The 18274-nt window shown below is 47.3% G+C and overlaps 1 protein-coding gene across 1 annotated transcript in view; it reads left to right on the forward strand.

The window, feature by feature from the left end:
• The window catches only part of COL11A1 (collagen type XI alpha 1 chain), a 528076-nt gene that overhangs the window by 380863 nt on the left and 128939 nt on the right, over window positions 1-18274 (forward strand). Inside the window, exon 46 of the mRNA XM_033916645.1 lies at window positions 3359-3466. Within this exon, the coding sequence (XP_033772536.1) occupies window positions 3359-3466 (108 nt within the window). The remainder of the gene's footprint in view (window positions 1-3358; window positions 3467-18274) is intronic.

Raw genomic sequence — 18274 nt, forward strand, 5'->3', positions numbered from 1 at the left:
AAGCCTCCTGCTGCTGCTGGTTGTTGCTGAAAATGTGTTCCAATCTGTATCAGGCATGTTGAAGTCCCCTAGCAGTACAGTGTCGCCCTGTAGAGTGATATTCTCTATATCTTCAATTAATTTTGCATCCTTGTCTTCCAGTTGTCTTGGAGGTCTGTATACCACACCAAGATACAGGCATTTTTTGCCACCTCTTGCCAGGTTTACCCAGAGGGACTCCCCGGTGTACTTGACGTCTGTGATCCTGGTGGTTTTGATGTCCTCTTTAATGTATAGTGTTACCCCTCCACCTAACCTGCCCTCTCTGTCCTGGCGAAGTAAATTGTACCCCGGTATAGCCATATCCCACCCATGTGCGTCTGTGAACCAAGTTTCAGATATCGCCACCACGTCTAGGTTGGCATCTCTTATTTCAGTTTCCAGTTCTAGACCAACAATTTTGAAGGTATGGGGAGGGGGGTCGTGGGGTCAACGGGAGGCTCACGGGTCAGTGGGGGGGGGGTCGCAATCGGAGGTTCGGGGGGCCCTTGCGTCGAGGGCAGGAAGGCTTGAGCTCCCTCCTGCCCGATAGTGTCGGGGGGGGGGTTCGGGGGTGCCATGGGGCAGGAGGGCTTGTGCTCCCTCCTGACTGGATTGTTGTAGGGGTGGGAGGGCTGATCACTGCAGGAGAGATGGCTCATCTCTCCTGCCAGCGATGGTGATCACCCACCCCTTTCTGAACCGCGGCACTTCGGGGTAAGGATCGCCGGCAGGGAAGATGATCCATCTTTCCTGCAGCAATAGGCAGGTTGCTGGGGCTGATGAGCTGCAGGAATCAGCTCAGCGGCCCCTTTTTCAGCACTTATACCTGTTTTGACTTGGTCTAAGTCAAAACGTATAAGTGTCGACTAGGCAACCTGCCTAAAGTTTTGGTTATACCTGCTGTACGCCTAAGTCTAGGTTGGCCTACCTCCTGCCCACCACCCGCCCTTTCCCCTCCTCTAAAAACGCCTCTTTTGGCTCTATGCGTTTAGAGGCAGGGGAAAGGCCTAAGCTGGTTTTAGATATATCTAAAACCAGCTTTGATTATGGTTGCTTGGACGATCAGGCTTTTTGAACGTCCAAGTACCCATTTAGGCCGCTTTTTAGACTTTTTAAAAAATTATTATTATGAGCCCCATAGCGTATGTCATTGCATGCAGTTATCAAATGAAATCAAGTAGAAAAAAAATCTGAAAATTATTTTTATCATTTGTTGATAATAGTGTGCACTCTTTTGAGACAGTGCACAGTATTGGGCTGATTCTATAAAAGGCACCTCTTAAGAACCTAACTTAGGCCTCCTTTTATCACGCCTGATTAGAGTTTTTTAATCGCTTGCCGCTGTGGTAAAAACTCCGATGCTCATAGCAATTCTATGAGTGTCAGAGCTTTTACCACAGCGGCCGGTGATATAAAACCCTAACGTGGCTTGATAAAAGGGAACCTTAATTGACAAAATACCCTTAATAGCCTCAATAATTGGGGAAAAAATACTATTTACTATTGTAGGAAAAATAGCTTACCAAAAAACTGGACTAAGAGTATAGCCCTCGATGGACACTATGGCCCTCCTTTTCAAAGCTGCGCTAGCATTTTTAGCACCGGCCATGGTGGTAAGAATAATATTATTAATAATAGTTTATATACCGCAGGACCGTGAAGTTCTATGTGGTTAACAATGAATAGGAAAATGCCACAGATTGAGTGGAACTTACATAGATGGAGATTAGTGGCTAACAGTTTAAGGGATCAGTTGTTATGGGAGAGATTGAGATGGGAAATTGTGATGGGAGAGATTGTGCAAATCAGCTACCTAGGTCGCGGTGTTTAGAACTCCAACACTCATAGGATTTCTATGAGCACTGGAGTTCTAAACACCGCGACCAGCTCTAAAAAAAAAAAACTAGCGCAGTTTTGTGTATTGTTTAAGTTGCTTTTTTACCAAACTTTTTAAACCACCCTTGTGAAATCTGAGTTTAATGCATTTTAACACAGGACTTTCCTGCATGCAAAGCTCATATTTAATTTGGCACTGATGGAGAGATTTTTAAAAAATTATATTTAATGCAGGTCATGTGTTAATATTGTCATTAGCATGTGGCAATTGCATAAAGTCAACGTGGGAGCACTTTTTGCCTCCCATTTAACTCTGTGTTAATCTAGTTAGTGTGCACTAATCATTATATGCTAGCTGGATAATGTAAAAATGCTCACTCTCCATCCATGGACCCTCCTAAAAATATTTATTTAAAAATAACTAATGTGCAGGTTAGCATACACAAACAGTCAAATTACTACAAAGCAGTTTTAACGCATTCTGTGATAACCTGCTAGTGTGCACTATGCACATGTTAAGAGCTTAGCACTCTTTAGTGATAGTGCCCCTTAAATGTCAGTGCTGGTATTTCAATTAACAGAGTCACTGCCGCAGCTGAAAGTTTAGTTTTTGCATGTTTGTGAAACATGAAAAGCAATTTTAATGAGTTATACTTGACTCATGCTTAAGGAAGGGACAATGTGCAAACAGCTCTGCTGCACTCCATGCGGTATATGAGATGGGATGTGGATTTAGCTCACACCTTTATAGCTGCAACTCAACGCTTATTACATTCTGTCTCTTGAGGCCTCACCATCTTAAGTTTGCACCTAGGGCAATGGAGAATTAAGGGAGGAAGTTATCAACATGGGCTAAGCCATGTTATTTTACTGTTAACCTCAATTATTAGATCTCATTGCATAAAATGGAACCTATAAGAAAATATCATGTTAGTGGTTAAAATAACCCATTCTATTAGTAGCCCATGCTGATATGTATGCCCCTCAAACACTTTCCTATGGTCTGAAGGTGCTGCAATAGGATCTAAATTGGGTTCCCTTGTTTCTCTGCCTGCTGCTTTAACCATTAGGCCACTCGTCTATAAATATAAAGATAAAGCACATGATATGAGGGTAATTTTCTAACAGAGCCTGTAGATTAAGAAGCCAATTAGGCCCCTACTTAGGTACTATTTTATAAAGACTCAAAGGCCCGTAAGTGTTGAGTTGTTTGAGTATTGCCAACTAAAATAAATGAAAAAATAACCAAGGAAGTGAACCAATTTGCAGTTTTAGGACAGAAGTATTAGCAAGATATTAAATATTTATTGCTTTGTTAACATTAGTTTATTGTCCACAAAATGTAATATTTGATTAACACCGAGAGACTGCTGAGAAATTGTATCAGCTATTGTCTATTTTATCAGAAAAAAATCAACACATGTGGAGACAATAATCTTGATATAAAAGTTTATTAAAAAGTCTTTACAATTAAAATTGATGTTTCTCTCTTACTTTATAGGGAAGCGATGGGGAACATGGTCCAAGAGGTCAGCAGGGAATGTTTGGACAGAAAGGTGATGAAGGATCACGTGGTTTTCCTGGTCCACCCGGTCCCATCGGTCTTCAGGTGTGTTAACATGGGAAGGGGGGCCTTAAGTACCGGGGACAACCAGCGTCTTAGGCCTCCTTTCCAGTGCATTCTGGCTTAAGATATTCCGATTGATCAGATACCAAAGGCCACGATCATGGTCACTTCCTAGAATGCACTGGGAAGAGACGGGCCTGCCATCTCCTAAAGGTATGGGAGGGGGGAGGGTCAGGAGGAGTCATGGGGGATGTTAGTGTGTGAGGGAGTGTCAGGGTGTGTTGGGGAGTATCAGAGTGTCAGGTGAGTGTTGGGTGGCTGCTGGGGAGTGTTGGGTGGGTGTTGAGGAGTGTCAGTGGTTCGGGGGATTGACGGGACCAGAGGCAGGAGGATGTAGGTATCCTTCCTGCCAATTGGATGTATATGGGGTGTCAGGAGTGTCAGCGGTTCGGGAGATTGATGGGGTCGGTGGCAGGAGAGAGTGGACATCCCTCCTGCTGCGGACAGTGTCAGGGGGGTTCGAGGGTGGTGGCAGGAGGAATTGGGCATACCTCCTGCCGCCAAGTTCATTGGGGGGATTGAGGGGTTTCCTGGCACAGCCACTCAGCTGATGTCAGCTGGAGAATTCCCGTGCTTCGATCATCTGATAGGTAGGGATCAGGCATGATTCTCTAACCGGTGTCTGTGACATGGGCACCGGTTCGAGAATCGAGCCAGTTAGACATCTGTCTCTTAGGGCAGATGTGATTCTCAGCCTCTTCTTAGACGCCTCCAGAAAACAGCGTCTTATACAGAATTTCCCCCTCCCTTATCAATTTCAATAAAGTAGAAACAGGGTCATGATGATATAGGTTTCTCATCATCTTAACTAACACTAAGGAATGAGATATTCTGAAATTCTTCAAATAAACACAGATCCAAATCAGTGGACTTCCTCATTTGCTTCTTTTTTTTCTGCATCTGCTCTATGCATACATTTCAACAAATTCTTTCTGAAAATTAGGAGTTCTTTGTCCTTCTTTGTCATGGTTCTCATGGTAAGAGCAAAGCCTCTGACAACCACCACCTTATCAATGAAATATTGCCAGCAATGGCTAAATTGAACAATAAACCTGAATAACGTGTGTACATAAAACAAGAGCATCTAAAAATTCTGCTGATTGCAACGATAACTCAAGGTTTATTGATGAAAAAAATGTGCAGTGGGAGTAGAAACTGGTAGAAAAGAGCTTTACATATGATTTGTTGGTTCAGTCACCATGAGATAAAATGGCTTTTGAGATTATTGAACTGCCCTCCATTTATGAGAGCAGATGCCCAAACTTCATAATTATTTAGTGCTCTTCATATGAGGGAAATGGGACAGGTATTGGCATTGCTCTGGATACCATTTGCTCACAAATTGCACAGTTTCTAAGGGTGAAGACATTCATAGAACTGTAAAAGACAGGAGACAATTTGATTCTGAGCCTTCACCTAAGCATTCCTTATAGTTTATTAAGAAAGAGTTATAGAAATAAATCAAGCACAGTATATATGGTATCACCTTAATACATTGGAGAAAAGAGCTATTATCTTTCATCAGATCAATACAAAGTGAGCTAGAGAGGATATTAGCTGAATATACAAATTCATTACTGGTTGCATTACATGGTGGCATTTATTCTCAAAGTTCAGGAGAGTTATAAAGTGAAAGGAGCGGGAGAGAAATGGTTGCAGAAATGAGATAAAATTGAGTGAGTCACTAAAATATATAACTGCAAGAAGACAATGCTTGGTAATTGGTGAGAACACTATTGGTTCCATTAAGCTGCGTAACCTTTTCTTGCCCAGCAGGTTACTTTTGTAAAATACTAGAGTTTGTATGCCTTGTGAGAGCACTATTATTCCCTATTGAATTGTGTAACCCTTTCTTGCCCAATGGGTTTTTTTTTTTTGGTTAGTAACATATTACAGTTTGTAGAGAGTTCAAGGCCAGAAAGAGCTTTCACGAGTAAGCCATTCATTTCACAATTCTCTTTTGCTTTTAGTCAGTCAGTGGTTTACTTCATAAGGCGTATGGGGACAGATTTTATGCTGAACCCCAAGAAAGATTTACTTAAACCTATGCTACTCAGGCAAACAATGGAACAACTTCTTAACATCAACTATTTACAGGCAGAAGTAAATAATAATTTAATAACTAACAGTAAAAATCTTTAGTAGGTTTTCTTATAGACATCATTCCTGATAGACATAATCTATATAATAAAACCGTAGGCGGCGCATGCGCAGTCTTATCAGCGTGCTTCCATGATCCGTATGTCCGTGGCCGCAAAGACTGCAGCATGCCCTGCGCTTACTACGGCCCCACCGCAGCTCAGTTCGGCACGGCGGTTTCCCCAGATAGGGGAAGCCGAAAAACTCAATCCCGCCTCATGGTCCTGCCGCCGCTCAAGAATTCCCCCCCCCCAAATCCTCCTGCAACAGCCGCTACCGCTCCTGTTCAAAGCGGCCTGCTGAGGTTCGCGGCCGCTGTAACGAACCTCGCAGGCCGCTCTCCACATGGTAGCACGTTCCCTCTGACGCAATCGCGTCAGAGGGAACACGCTACCGAGATGGAGAGCGGCCTGCGAGGTTCGTTACAGCGGCCGCGAACCTCAGCAGGCCGCTTTGAACAGGAGCGGTTGCGGGAGGAGGAGGGGGGGGAGTTTTAACAGGAGGAGTCGCCGAAAAAAACCTTCAGCCGCAGCAGGCCAGCACACGGGAAGGGAAGGGGGAGGGGCCGAACGGAGCAAGGCAGCTCAAGGTAAGAAGGGAATGGGGGGTGGGGGAAAATGTTTCTACTACTCAGCAGGGACTTGGAGGGGAAGGGAAAACCGCTGCTGCTTCTGCAAAGGAAAGTGGTGGTAGGGGAGAGAAGGGAATGGGGGGTGGGTGGGGGAAAATGCTGCTACTACTTCTCAGAGATCTGGAGGGGAAGGGAAATATCACAGCTGCTTCTGCAAAATAAAGTGGGGGGGGAGAGAAGGGAATGGGGGGTGGGGGAAAATGCTGCTACTGCTTCAGCAAGGACCTGGAGGGAAAGAGAAATACCGCTGCTGCTTCTGCAAAGGAAAGTGAGGGGGGGGAGAGAAGGGAATGGGGGGGTGGGTGGGGGGAAATGCTGCTACCTCTTCACAGGGATCTGGAGGGGAAGGGAAATAGCACTGCTGCTTCTGCAAAGGAAAGTGGGGGGGGAGAGAAGGGAATGGGGGGTGGGTGGGGGGAAATGCTGCTACTACTTCTCAGAGATCTGGAGGGGAAGGGAAATATCACAGCTGCTTCTGCAAAATAAAGTGGGGGGGAGAGAAGGGAATGGGGGGTGGGGGAAAATGCTGCTACTGCTTCAGCAAGGACCTGGAGGGAAAGAGAAATACCGCTGCTGCTTCTGCAAAGGAAAGTGGGGGGGGGAGAGAAGGGAATGGGGGGTGGGTGGGGGGAAATGCTGCTACTACTTCACAGGGATCTGGAGGGGAAGGGAAATAGCACTGCTGCTTCTGCAAAGGAAAGTGGGGGGGGGGGGGGAGACACAGAAAGAAATACAGACAGACAAAGGAGGCTAGGGAGAGAGACAGACAGAAATAAAGACAGACAGGGGACCAGAGAGACACAGAAATAAAGACAGACAGGCAAAGGGTGCCAGGGAGAGAGAGAAAAAAATTGCAGGAGGGAGAAAGACAGAAAGAAAGGAAGAAAGAAACAGGAGCAGGGAGAGAGACATAAAGAAAGAAAGACAGACAGCCATATATTCTAGCACCCGTTAACGGGCTTAAACACTAGTTCCTAATAATTGTTTTGCAGTTTTATTCTCCAGGAATACTCCTCTATCCAGAGGAAAGCTTTTCTGTAAATCTCCTATCTGATTATTCAGGTCCTTAGGAGCCCTTTTAAGTGTAAATGCCCTCAGATGGGCTTTCTTTATTTTGTACTTCTTCAAGGATCCCCCTCTGTCTCTCCACCCCATTTCTGAAGGCTTGTTCATCATCCAGCACTTCTCCATTTTTAATTGGAAGAATATGGTGGTAGGCTGGTCACTTGTGGAAAATATAGTAGCCTTATAGGATCTATCATTGCCCCCTAATCCTTTTTTCTTCAGGTTTAGTGTAAAGCCAGGGAAGCAGGAGCCAACAACAAAGGAAACTTCCCTTGGCTAGAGATTTATACCATTAATTTCCCTCCAAGATGTGACTCCTCCTACCATTGTCAATCATTGGCAGGATAGAACATAAGAACTGCCATCTCCGGATCAGACCCATGGTCCATCGAGTCCGGCGATCCGCACACGCGGAGGCCCAGTCAGGTATACACCTGATGTAGTTTTAGTCACCCATATCCCTCTATGCCTCTCGTAAGGAGATATGCATCTAATTTGCATTTGAATCCTAGCACAGTGGATTCCTTAATAACCTCCTTTGGGAGAGCATTCCAGGCGTCTACCACTCGCTGCGTGAAGCTGAACTTCCTGACATTTGTCCTGGACTTGTCCCCCCTTAGCTTCAAACCATGTCCTCTTGTCCGTGTCACGTTGGACAATGTAAATAATTTATTTTCCTGCTCTATTTTATCGATGCCTTTCAGTATTTTGAACGTCTCGATCATGTCCCCTCGCAGCCTCTTCTTCTCAAGGGAGAACAGTCCCAGTTTCTTGAGTCGTTCCTCATATTCCAAGTTCTCCATACCTCTTATTAGCTTTTTTGCTCGTCTCTGCACCCTCTCCAGCAGTTTTATATCCTTCTTTAGGTTGGGAGACCAATGTTGGACACAGTATTCCAAGTGTGGTCTGACCATCCTATATAATAAAACGCTAGCCGCGCATGCGCACTCCAACTTTCGTGATCTGAAATCCCTGTTCCATGTTCTGTAGGTCCGCGGCCAAGCAGGAGTGCGCATGTGCGAGTCCCCAGCTTTACTTAAGTTTCAAGCACCTACCACTTGCCGCTAGCGCTGGACTTCCTGCTCTCCGTGTCGGCTCCTCTCACCCTACCTCGGACTTAAACTAGACAGAGGAGCCGCGGCACCTTTTCAAATCCTCCCGAGCACTGCCGCCATCGCTAAGTTTTTAAAGTCCGGAAAAGCCGTCGGCCGTGAAGTATGCAGGTGGCGTACTTCACGGCCGATGGCTTTTCAAACCGCCCCCCCTCCCCCACTGCCGCCATCGTTGGTAAGTTGTTTTGTTTTGGTTTTTTTTTAAACATGGTAGTCCAGCGGTATCCCTACCTCGCACTCGCGGCTGCCAGAGGAAGCTGTGTTGTTAAGGCCTGGCTTCTTCGGGCAGCAGCAGCATTTAAAATTTGCTGCTCTTGCCAACTTCAGGCCTTACTCTCTGGCGGGTCCTGCCTACTTCCTTTTTTCATGAAGACAGGACCGGCCAGAGAGGAAGACCTGAAGCCTGACAACAGCAATGAATTATGAATGCTGCTGCTGCTCGATGAAGTTCAAGGAGGAAAGGGAGCAGAGGGGGAGAGAATGGCTTAGAGGGAAGAAGACATGGCAGGGCATGCAGGGAAGGAGGAAGGTATGCCACACCAAGTGAAAAGGAAGGGGGAAGGGGGAAAGGAAGGAGGAGATGCCATATGGAACAGAGAGAGACAGAAGGCGGACACTGGATGAAAAGAGAAGAGAGGGCAGTGAATGGAAGGGGAAAAACAAGAGGGTGAACAGTAGATAAAAGGGGTGAGAGAGGGAGATAGACACTGAATGCAAGTGTGGGGGAGAGGAGGGACAGCCGCTGAATGGAAGTCTGAGGGACAAGGGGAGCAGACGGAAAGTAGTGGGGAGAGAAAGAAAGACAGATAGTGGGAGGGAGGGAGACAGAAAGGAAAGAAAAAAGAGACAGGGGCAGGGAGAGAGACAGAAAGAAAGAAAGTCAGCGGCAGAGAGAGACAGAAATAAAGAAAGACAAACAAACATATATTCTAGCACCCGTTAATGTAACGGGCTTAAAGACTAGTTGCTCTATAAAGCGGCATTATGACTTTCTTCAATCTACTCGTGATTCCTTTCTTTATCATGCCTAACATTCTGTTTGCTTTCTTTGCCGCTGCCGCGCATTGTGCCGATGGCTTCAGGGTCCTATCTATCAGTACACCCAGGTCCTTTTCTTGTTCGCTCTTACCCAGAGTTGCGCCTGACATTCTATACTTGTGTTCCTTATTCTTACTACCTAAATGCATTACTTTGCATTTCTTCACGTTGAACTTCATCTGCCATTGCTCTGCCCATTTCTCTAACTGATACAAGTCGCTCTGGAGTAGAGAGCTGCACAGGAACGGGGACGATGGGAATCCTGCGGGACCCGCGGGCATCCCTAGGTCCCCCTTCGGGTCCCCCTAGGGTCGCGGGAATCCCATGGGGACGCCCCCTAGGGTCGCGGGGATCCCGTGGGGACGCCTCCGAGGGTCGCGGGGTTCCTGCGGGGCTGTATGTACTAAGTCGCGCGGCTTTTCTCCCTACCTGCTCTGCTTCCAGCACAGAGCCGAACGAAAGTCTTCCCGACGTCAGCGCTGACGTCGGGAAGACTTCCGTTCGGCTCTGTGCTGCAGGCAGGGTAGGTAAGGAGGAGTAGCCTCGCGGCTCGAGTGGCTACCAAGGGAGGGGGGCGATCCGCCCCGCCCCGGGTGCAGCACATCCGGCCAGGTCCCCTTACTTTTGTGGTTCTTCCCCGACCAACCGACAACAGCCCTGGTCCGACAAACCTCCCTGCCCTTAACCGCAAATCTAAATTACCTTCTTACAGCAGCTGTAAGAAGGAAATTTAGATTCACGGTTAAGGGCAGGGAGGTTTGTCAGACCGGGGCTGTTGTCATTCGGTCGGTCGGGGAAGCGCCACAAAAGTAAGGGGACCTGGCCGGCTGTGCTGCACCCGGGGCGGGAGAGAAGGAGGGTGGAGAAGAACGCTGAAAGGCCATGGGGAAGACGGGGGGGGGGGAGAAGGACACTGAAAGCATTTGTGGAAGACAGAAGGGGGAGAAGGACACTGACAGGACATGGGGAAGATGGGGAGGAAGGACACTGAAAGCATTTGTGGAAGACAGAAGGGGGAGAAGGAAGCTGACAGAACATGGGGAAGACGGGGAGGGGATAAGGACGCTGAAAGCACATGGGGAATACAAAGGGGTGGAGAAGGACGCTGAAAGGACATGGGGAAGACAGAGGGGGAGAAGGACACTGAAAGGACATGGGGAAGACAGAGGGGGGAGAAGGACACTGAAAGGACATGGGGAAGCAGAGGGGGGAGAAGGACGCTGACAGGACATGGTGAAGATGGGGGGGGAGAAGGACGCTGAAAGGAAATGGAGAAGAGAGAGTGGGGAGAAGACGCTGGCAGGGAAGAAGAGAGATGTCAGACTATGGGGGGAGCGGAGGGAAGAAGATGGGTGCCAGACCAATTTGGAAGGGGGGAGAAAGGGAGAGGCACAGTAACAGAGCAAATGGAAGACGCAGAAGGAAGAGAGACAGTGGATGGAAGGAACTGAATGAGAACATGAGGAAAGCAGAAACCAGGCAACAAAGGAAGGAAAAGAATTCTATTTCTTTTTTTTTGCTTCAGGATAAAGTAGTATATTAGTTGTGTTGATAAAAATTTATAAACAAAAGAGGCTCTGGTAGAAACCCGTTCACAAAGTATGTATTCTTCCCAATTAATATTTCCAAATTAATAAAGTCTTTTTGCTTATTTGTAAATGGGTCTCTACCAGAGCCTTTAATTCAGTAGCATAATTAAATGAAATAACTATTTCTGAAGTTTATAGGGACGGGCGGGGACGGACGGGGACAGAGGGGATTCCTCATGGGGACGGGTGGGGACGGAGGGATTCCTCACGGGGACGGGTGGGGATGGGTGGGATTCCTCACGGGGACGGGTGGGGATGGGTGAGACTTTGGCGGGGAAGGGTGGGGACGGGTGGGATTTCTGTCCCCGCGCAACTCTCTACTCTGGAGTTCCTCGCTATCCTCCTGCGATCTGATTGCCCGGCATAGCTTTGTGTCGTCTGCAAACTTAATGATCTCACTGGATATTCCGTCTTCCAGGTCATTGATATAAATATTAAATAGGATCGGCCCAAGTACCGAGCCCTGGGGCACACCACTAGTCACTTTCTCCCAGTTTGAGAACTTCCCATTTATGCCCACTCTCTGCTTTCTGTTTTCCAGCCATTTGCCTATCCACCTTTGTATATCTCCCTCTATTCCATGGCTTTGTAGTTTCCTGAGAAGTCTTTCATCCTCTTCTTCCAGAACTGTTAGGGTACAAAAAAAAGTTAAACTCTTTTATCCTAATAAAGTCACTAAAGATATCTGTTCTTTAATGGAGAAGAGCCTTAAGATTTCTACAAGCTGTTTTATGCTTGGTCCTTTGCATTTAACATTTTAAATGTTAACCGGCTGATATTAAGCACTATTTAACTGGCTATAAATGACACTGACTAATTAAATAGTACTTAACTGATTAAATACAAATATTCAGGACAAGATAACTGGTTATTTCCACTGAATATTCATGGTTAGCAGCTAAAGGTTTACCAGCAATATTGCATGATAACTGAAAATTTTCAGTGCTGAGAGGCTAGAAACAACTAAATTGGACCACGTAAATTGCAGTCCTATCTTTAGCTGCTATAGACATAACCATTCAGTGCTGAATATTGACTTAGTTAAATTTTTAGTGGCTAACTCCCCCCCCATTCCTGGATATTAAATGCCAGTTACTGGAAATTGCCCAACATTCAGCGCTGACCACGGGTGTTATCCGAACTTCCTCCTTTCAGTTGAATATCGACCGGTAAATATTTTTGTTCCTGGGCAAATCATTTAATCCCAATGAACTCAAGTGTATGCCCTATTGGAAACAACCAGGGAACCCATCACGACACAACAAGGTCCACTCACTGCACTCATGCACAGACCCACTCGCTCAAACATCAACCCAAAAAACCCAAAAAATGTGGAGAAAAAACCTCAGTTCAGCTTCATCTGGCAAAATATCACAAACAAGTAAGGTCCAGATTTGTATCAATCAAAAACAGCAGTAAGAGACACGATAGTAGCCCTCATAGGAACCACCAACTACTATTGTGTCTCTCACTGCTGAGACAGAAGATTTCCGTGTAGTGTCTACAATGATACCCAGATGTTATTCTTGGGTGCTGTTTCCTAAGGTGGAACCTAGCATCAAGTAACTATGATTTGGATATTTTTACCAATGTGCATCTCTTTACATTTGTCCACATTGAATTTCATCTACCCAGCCTTCCAATTTCTTAAGGAGATATTTAAACATCTCTATCATATCCGCTCTCTCCCACCTTTCCTCCAGAGCACACATATTGAGATCTATAAGCCTGTATCCATTTACTCTATGACCGAGATCACTGACCAATTTTGTAGGTGTGGTATCCAGAATTGCATACAATATTCTAAATGGGGCCTCACCAGAGACTTATACAAGGGCACTATCACTTCTTTTTTTTCCTGCATAGCATTCTTCATCCTATACATCCAAACATCCATCTGACTTTGACCATCATCTTTTCTACCTGTTTGGCCACTTTAAGATCATCAGATATGATCACCCCGAAGGCCCACTTTTCTTTCATACACAGAAGGACTTCACCCCGTATACAAGACCATTCCTTTGGATTTTTGCAGCCTAAGTGCATAACCCTGCATTTTTTTTTTTTTTTAGCATTAAATCTTAGTTGCCAATTTCTGGACCATTCTTCAAGGTTCTCTAGATCCATCCTCATGCTATCCACACCCTCTGGGGTGTCCACCCTATTATAGAGTTTGGTACCATCTGCAAAGAGACAAACCTTACCAGACAGTCCTTCCTCACTATCGCTCATAAAAATGTTAAAAAGAGATGGAGCAAGAATAGATCCCTGAGGCACACCACTAAAAACATCTTTTTTTTTCTCAGAGCAAACTCCATTTACCACTACCCTCTGTCTCCTTCCACTTAACCACTTTCTAAGCCAATCAGCCACTTTAGGGTACTGAGAGCACTTATTTTATTTATCAGTGGCCTTTGTGACTTGTGCAGTTAACACTACAAAAGATGAGATGTTGCTTCATGATAGCTGCAAATCTAAGACGGCAATTACCGTATTTTCACGCATATAACGCGCGCGTTATACGTGTTTTTACCTACCGCGCATACCCCTCGCGCGTTATATGCGTGAGCGCGGTATACAAAAGTTTTAAAACATAGTTCCCACCCCGCCCGACGCCCGATTCACCCCCCCAGCAGGACCGCTCGCACCCCCACCCCGAACGACCGCTCGCACGCGCTCCCACCCACACCCGCATCCACGATCGGAGCAAGAGGGAGCCCAAGCCCTCTTGCCCGGCCGACTCCCCGACGTCCGATACATCCCCCCCCGGCAGGACCACTCGCACCCCCACCCCGAAGGACCGCCGACTTCCCGACAATATCGGGCCAGAAGGGAGCCCAAACCCTCCTGGCCAGACCGCTCGCACCCCCACCCCGAACGACCGCTCGCACGCGCTCCCACCCGACCCGCATCCACGATCGGAGCAAGAGGGAGCCCAAGCCCTCTTGCCCGGCCGACTCCCCGACGTCCGATACATCCCCCCCCCCGGCAGGACCACTCGCACCCCCACCCCGAAGGACCGCCGACTTCCCGACAATATCGGGCCAGAAGGGAGCCCAAACCCTCCTGGCCACGGCAACCCCCTAACCCCACCCCGCACTACATTACGGGCAGGAGGGATCCCAGGCCCTCCTGCCCTCGACGCAAACCCCCCTCCCCCCCAACGACCGCCCCCCCCAAGAACCTCCGACCGCCCCCCAGCCGACCCGCGACCCCCCTGGCGACCCCCACAACCCCCCCACCCCCCTTCCCCGTACCTTTGGTAGTTGGCCGGACAGACGGGAGCCAAACCCGCCTGTCCGGCAGGCAGCCAACGAAGGAATGAGGCCGGATTGGCCCATCCATCCTAAAGCTCCGCCTACTGGTGGGGCCTAAGGCGCGTGGGCCAATCAGAATAGGCCCTGGAGCCTTAGGTCCCACCTGGGGGCGTGGCCTGAGGCACATGGGCCCAACCCGACCATGTGCCTCAGGCTGCGCCCCCAGGTGGGACCTAAGGCTCCAGGGCCTATTCTGATTGGCCCACGCGCCTTAGGCCCCACCAGTAGGCGGAGCTTTAGGATGGATGGGCCAATCCGGCCTCATTTCTTCGTTGGCTGCCTGCCGGACAGGCGGGTTTGGCTCCCGTCTGTCCGGCCAACTACCAAAGGTACGGGGAAGGGGGGTGGGGGGGGTCGTGGGGGTCGCCAGGGGGGTCGCGGGTCGGCTGGGGGGGCGGTCGGAAGTTCTTGGGGGGGGCGGTCGTTGGGGGGGGGGGGGGTTTGCGTCGAGGGCAGGAGGGCCTGGGATCCCTCCTGCCCGTAATGTAGTGCGGGGTGGGGTTAGGGGGTCGCCGTGGCCAGGAGGGTTTGGGCTCCCTTCTGGCCCAACTACCAAAGGTACGGGGAAGGGGGGTGGGGGGGTCGTGGGGGTCGCCAGGGGGGTCGCGGGTCGGCTGGGGGGCGGTCGGAGGTTCTTGGGGGGGGCGGTCGTTGGGGGGAGGGGGGTTTGCGTCGAGGGCAGGAGGGCCTGGGATCCCTCCTGCCCGTAATGTAGTGCGGGGTGGGGTTAGGGGGTCGCCGTGGCCAGGAGGATTTGGGCTCCCTCCTGGCCCAATATTGTTGGGGAGTCGGCGGTCCTTCGGGGGGGAGGGATGTATCGGACGTCGGGGGGGGCATCAGGCTTTCAGGATGGGGACAGACCTTCAAGGGGGGACAGTGCACGGAAGTCAGGGGGGGTGAACGGAGAGTCGGGACAGCGCACGGAAAGTCAGGGCGGGCGAAAGGAGCGTCGGGCAGCATGCGCGGTATACCCGTGAGCGCGGTATACCAAAGTTTTTGTACATATCATCGTGATTTCTGCGCGCTATACCCGTGTGCGCGTTTTATACGGGTGCGCGTTATTTGCGTGAAAATACGGTAGTAGAGGTACTTATAGTATTATATTCTTTATTCAGGACATAATTGTAAATCGCTTAGAAATCTGTATAAGCATTTAATCAAATTTTAAATAAAACTTGGAAACATATATATATGTTCCCATTAGCACATGGTACCTCCTCAGAGTTAATGCAGGAATTCTTAGCACTTCCTTGATTAGCCCGTTAGAATGTGGTAGGTATAATGAGATAGCTGGCTAATTTTTCCACACCTATTCCCGACCCATAGTATACTCCCTGAGAAAATTTCTGAAAAATTCCTTAATGCAAAACACCTTAAGACAGTTGTGCATTAGCCTGTTTTCACGTTAACCTCACATTAAGGGCCAGTAAATGGCACCCAAATGAAGTTGCGAGGATGTCAATGGAGTTGCGAGGATGTCAAGTAATCGCCCATGGGTATATACTTCAAAAGTCACTTTATTGATAGATATGCTACAAGAGCTCATAGACTCAAATGTAGGTTTTTACACTAAGCAACCTTTAGAGACTAGCGATTAGCATGGATTCTCACACCTAACTTTGGTGTGAGGATTTATGCCTAATGAAACTGGTCTAAATGCTGATATGCAGCCAATGGCAGGTTGATGCAGAAATTTTGTGAATGTACCTGAGCCACCCATGGCCTCCGCAGGCCACATCTCCTCTTCAGTTGCGCATGAGACAATTTAGAATTATAGAATAGCATTATAGAATAGCACATAGGTAGAGCTGCTTGTAAGTCCTAATTAGTGCTAGTTAATTGATTGTTAACAGCTCATTACCTGCATATCTGGGATCCATTCCCCTAATTGTAAGCTGAGGGTAAGTGCCCGATGTACCTTAGTAAAAGGGTCCATTAGATTAATTCTTACAATATAATTAACATTTATGCACAGACATTAAAGTGTCCAATAACCTCTGGCTCACATTTTTCATGTGCTCTTGATGCCCCTGACACTAAGGCCCTAATTCTAGATTGGGGTTCCTGCCATTGTAGGTGTCTAATTGAGGAGAGTGTGGTGTAGTGGTTAGAGCTTCAGCCTCAGCACCTTGAAGTTGTGGGTTCAAACCCCATGCTTCTCCTTGTATCCCTGGGCAAGCCACTTAATCCTTCACTGTCTCTGGTACATTAAATAGATTGTGAACCAACTGGGACAGACAGGGGAAATACTTGAAGTACCTTATATAAACTGCTTTGAGTGTGCTGGTAAAACTACAAAAAGGTGGTATACAAATCCCAACCCCTTTCCCTTTTGTTAATTGGCACTGAAAATTGAAAACAAAAAAAAATAATTTGCCTGTTGGGGCCTACAACTTGGATGTAGGCATCTACACTGAAGCACCTACCAGCACCTACATAAAAAGCAGGTATGATTAGGGGCATATGGATTGAGTTAGGTGCCGGTATTTTAGACCAATAAAACCCTGACCTAATTTACCGGCAGCTAAGTTGTAGATGCCTACCTGCACCTAACTAGGGTTACCATATTTTTCTCCAGGAAACCCAGGACACATGATCCTGCCCCATCCTGCCTCCAGCCCCCCACTGGTCTGCCCTAGCCCCACCCACACAAAGCCTCCTCTCTTCTTCCGGATGAGCTCCAGCCGCATCTGGAGGGCCTGGAGCATGCGCATATGTGTGTGAAATCATCTGCATTTGCTCAAAGGCCCTCCAGGCATGGCTGGAGCTCGTCGGAGTTTTCCAAAACAAATGCCAGTTCAGACACTCCTTTAAAAAGAGGACATGTCTGGTTTTTCCCAGACTTTTGGCAACCCTACGCCTAACTTGATTTGGGTACAATTCTGCAAATTGAACCTATCTGTGAATGAAATGTGGTAGGTGCTGTTTTCCTAGTATCTACCAAGTTAGGCACCATTTATAGAATCAGGCCGTAAGAGGATATAAAGATGTATCTTTATATAGGCACCAGAAAACACCTATTTGGAGCTTATTCTATATAAAAATAGGTGCCTACTTTTCTTTAATAAATGCTAGCATTAGAGGTAAAATGCACACCAATATTTTAGGTGCAAACACTTGCACAAGCCAAAGAACTAGTATAAATGCATATACCTAGACTGTGAAAGAACATCACAGAGCATCACAGTATTCAATCATTTATGCATGAAATTGTGCATCCTGGCCTTGCTCTACCCACACTATAGCTGCTCTACCCACACTATACCTAACTGCAAAGTTATGCCATTGATTTACCGGTAGGTGTTTTGTATACATTTCCATGCTTTGCCTCTTATTTTGTATGCTATGGCAATATACGTTAGCATGTGTTCTAGTGATATAACAAACATTATTTGCTATTTAACATGAATTAAAAGGAAAATACATGTGTTATTACTGTACCACAACTTAATAATTTCCCTCTTAGATCTCCCAACTGTCCCCCTTGGAAACACTCTACACTTACGCCGATGACATCCATGTCCTCCTCGAGACCGACTCTAACCTCACCAATCTCTCTAAGAACATCTCTTCATGTATATCGAACCTCCAATCCTGGGCCCTCACCGTACAAATGAAATTAAACGAGACCAAAACAAAACTAGTTTGGCTCGGCCCAAAATTAGATCAGCTACCCATCCTCATCCCACTATCCTCTGGCACCACATTGCAGCTTGAGCACTCAAGCAAAGTTCTAGGCATCATCATTGATTCCACACTGTCCTTCAACGACCACCTTAATTCCTTAGTAAAAAAATGCTTTTTCAATCTTTACATATTAAGGAAAGTGAGATCCTGCTTCCATCATCAACACTTTGCTGTCCTCGTACAATCCATCATTCTTTCCAGACTGGATTACT

Source organism: Geotrypetes seraphini, chromosome 12, assembly GCF_902459505.1.
Source record: "Geotrypetes seraphini chromosome 12, aGeoSer1.1, whole genome shotgun sequence".
NCBI lineage: Eukaryota > Metazoa > Chordata > Amphibia > Gymnophiona > Dermophiidae > Geotrypetes > Geotrypetes seraphini.